General features: G+C 29.8%; 1 protein-coding gene across 1 annotated transcript; it reads right to left on the minus strand.

Annotated features, from left to right (window-relative positions):
- Window positions 1–1,516: 1,516 nt before the first annotated feature.
- On the minus strand, window positions 1,517–1,855 carry GO595_008708 (uncharacterized protein; the record flags this gene model as incomplete). Its single annotated transcript, XM_067922312.1, has 1 exon — window positions 1,517–1,855. One exon carries the CDS (start codon window positions 1,853–1,855, stop codon window positions 1,517–1,519), a length of 339 nt encoding a protein of 112 aa, XP_067771125.1.
- Between the last annotated feature and the right edge of the window lie 1,977 nt (window positions 1,856–3,832).

The following is a 3,832-nucleotide window of genomic DNA, read 5'->3' on the forward strand; positions in this document are numbered from 1 at the left end:
ATAGGACATAACTTCTACAAAATGGACAACCAAAGGATCATCAAAAAAAACTTTTCGGATATTCCACTTTGCGCAAAGGTAATGACTCATAACCCGAATGACCATTGCACACCATTTCATGCACCTACCAACAAAATTATGTTTTTTCACATGTTGAGACATAATATAACGAACGGAGAATTCCTAAAGATCGCAGATTCTTTGTTTAGCGCAGATGACTCAATACACTTCACCATGGTAAGCACTGGGATATGCAACCCTTATTTGTGCAGAGACGTAAAATAAATACATAAAATTAATATACTTTATCTTTGTCTGAGAAAATGCAATTATATTTAGAAATCAAAAACTTATCATTCTAAAAGATATTTTTGTTTTTTTGGAAAAGCTGTGTTTGCATAAGTGATTATATAGCTATTATCGAACTACACCACTTTAATACCTCCGAATAATTTACTAACATAATCATATGTATTACTTTCACAACAATAACTATCAGTATCTGCTTTTACTAATTCTATATCATTAGCATCACATAATAATCGAATTGATTTAATTAGTACATTTTCTTCAGCAAACTAATACTTATTCACTATTAAAGGGTTGTTTTCAATAATATCTATAATTAAAATTAATGCTTGTATTAGCAAATCTCTGAAATTATTAAACAAATGAAATTAAATATTTATTATTAAACATATACCATACATTGAATCAATCAATTTTTATATCGATGATTTAGTAATATATATATATATATATGTATATATATATGTATATATATATGTATATATATATGTATATATATATGTATATATATATGTATATATATATATATAATGGTTGCATATAGTAATGATATTTAAAAATGTAAGAAATTAGGTATTAATAATATATATAATATATATAATAATGATAATGATATTTATAATAAATTTATTAATAAGAAGATTAAATTACCATCACAACACACACACTATATTTACTCACGATGTGGGGTTCCCTTACATCGTATTTCATATTTTTAAAGAAATATGGAATCATCCGTTAAAATTTATTTGTTTATATATTCATTTTATATATATTCATTTTATATATATTCATTTGTTTATATATTCATTTATATACAAAATACATATATTGAAATATCGTTCCTATCAAAAAGTTTCGCGTTCTCTCAAAATTGAATGTGCATTCAAATTTTCAGACGAATTGTATGGCTCACAAAAATCATTTCGATTTTTGTTGCGAGCGGAGCGAGCACACTCGGGGGATTGGAGGGGTCTGAGGCCTCCGGAGGGGTCCGAAGAACACCTCCGGAGGCCGAAGACCCCGGAAATCCCCCAGTGAAAACTTAAGGTCGGGAATGATCACGAGGACCCTAGGGGCCCCGTCCCCGGCGGGGCCCCTAGGGTCCTCGTGATCATTCCCGACCGCATTATATACCTACCAGCTTGAATTGTTGCGTTTTTATTTTTTAATAAATCTATATCACCTTTATATTGAGTTTTTTTTTTTATTCTGCCAAAGCTTTTGCGTAACGTTTAGTTTCTTGTTGAGCTTTGTTTGCTAATTCATGCCGATGTTCAATCTCTCTTTCTGCCACTTCATGTTTTTGCTTTTCTTCATTATACTTTGCTTCAGCAGCTTTTGTCGCTTTTTTCATATCTTTTTCTTTTTCATCCGAATTCTTTTTTCTTGCTAATTCATCTTGTTTCTCTCTCCGCGTATTATTAATTTGTTGTTGACGAACATCGTTTTGATTTCTCATACAATGTATTGCGTCAAGATTTACGTTTTGTGGCGTTTGTGATAAAGCAACAGGAAGAAATGGATTTTGTAAATTTGCCATCATTTGTGATATAGCAGAATTGGAATTTTGATTATTCGGTGAAGGAAGAATATTTGCTCTTACTGAAGCGTTAGGATTAAATGACAACAGATTGTATACCACACACACACACACAGCGCTATGTGAGCTTCGTGCTACGCACTCGCTCCCACCCGCGCTACATAAACTAAAGGATGAACGGCTAAAATCGATTGAATTATCATAAATCGGTTGGTTTTGATTGAAAGTAATTAAATATATTTAAATTCATGATGACATTTATTTTTTAAATGTGTGAGGCATAAAAATACTACTACTACTAATACTACTACTAAAAAAGTTATTAGCTAAAGGAAATTCGGAAGAGCTGAGTGAGTTTCTCCATTTTAGTGATTTGACGTGAATATTGCAAGTTTACGGGAGTTGCTGACTATAACGGATGGATTGTTGTTAATCCTATGTAGATTTTAGTGTTTGGAGCTTAATGACAAACTAACTAACTAACTAACCTAACAAAAAAAATTCGAGAAAGCCTTTTCGTAAAAGTCTATATATTTTTGAGGTTGAATTCTAACTTGATGATTTGACGTGAATTTTGCAAGTTTACGGGAGCTGCTGATGATTAATTGACGGAAAAGGCTTATTTCTATGTTGAATGTTGCATTTTATGCTGTTTATTAATGTTGTAGTTCAGGAAACGCTTGTTTGCTCAGAAAAAATAAAGTTAGTTTTATTTTAAATTTAATTTTTTTATTTGTATATAAATGAGTGATAAGTTAGTTTCACTTACTGCAACAACAACTCTTGAAAATTACGTTTACAATTACGGCAAAAGTTTAATGAAATGCTCGGTGAATGATTGTCCGATTGAAGTTTTTAAACCACAATCAAATTATTATAATTCTCTTTTATGGAACATAGAGCATTTCGAAAGCGTCATTAAACACAGTGAAGAGAAATTAAAACTCTTTGATAAAGAAGCAATTGATACTTACGTTAATGAAAATTTTGATGAACAGTACGATACTTTAGACCATAAAATCGAAAAGAAATTAAAACAGTACGAAGCTATTATCGGAAAATATGAATTGGATAAAGATGATTTAGAAGATATTGAAAATTTGAAGAACATGCAGAAGAACCTTCCAGAAATAATTGAAGATAGATTAATAAATAAATATTATCGCGAAAATCACATTTACAAAGAAATGGAACAAGAACTTCAAGAACAAATTGTCGTTTACGACCGCTTAGTTCATGAACAAAAATTTACATTGGTTGAATGGAAAGAAAAATGTTTACAGAGAGAGCAAGAAGAAGAAAGAAAAAGATTGATTGAGTTTTTGTCGATTCCTCATTCAAATAAAGATGTTATAAGAAATCTTAATGAATTTGTACATGAATGTGTCAATAAGAATTATACGGAATTGTTGGACGAGTATTACGATATGTATAAAAATGCTTTTGATGAAATAAGTCGAAATAAATATGAAAAAACTATAAGAAACGTATTTGATACTAAGTCATCACAAAAAGTAATTAAAGCGTTTACCGAACACAATCAAACTTTGATTAATAGATTACAATTTCTGATCGCAAAAATACAATTTAATGAAACGGAAGAGTATCTAACAATTGAACAGTATTTAAAGAAATCATTTGAAAAATTCATTTGCGATCATTTTATGACAATTTATAATTTCATGAAAAACTCCATCGGTTCAATAGCTAAAAGTTCAATAACATTTGAAAATTCAACTGCAATAAAAGTATATGCTCAGTCAATCGTAAGAGATATAAATCAAATTTTAATTAGAGATTTACCGGAAGTATTAGAAAGTAGATTTTCCGATTATATTCAAACGTTAATGGAGAAATTAGGAATTAATACAGAAGAGAAACAAGAAGTAAAAACAAAAGTTCAGAGTATTGAATTAAGTTTCGATTCATTTCTCGATTCAGTTCCTGACGGAGAATTAGAGATTGGTGAACTATGCGATA

The sequence above is a fragment of the Histomonas meleagridis genome, assembly GCF_020186115.1.
Source record: "Histomonas meleagridis strain 2922-C6/04-10x chromosome Unknown contig_69, whole genome shotgun sequence".
NCBI classification, from domain to species: Eukaryota; Parabasalia; order Tritrichomonadida; family Dientamoebidae; genus Histomonas; species Histomonas meleagridis.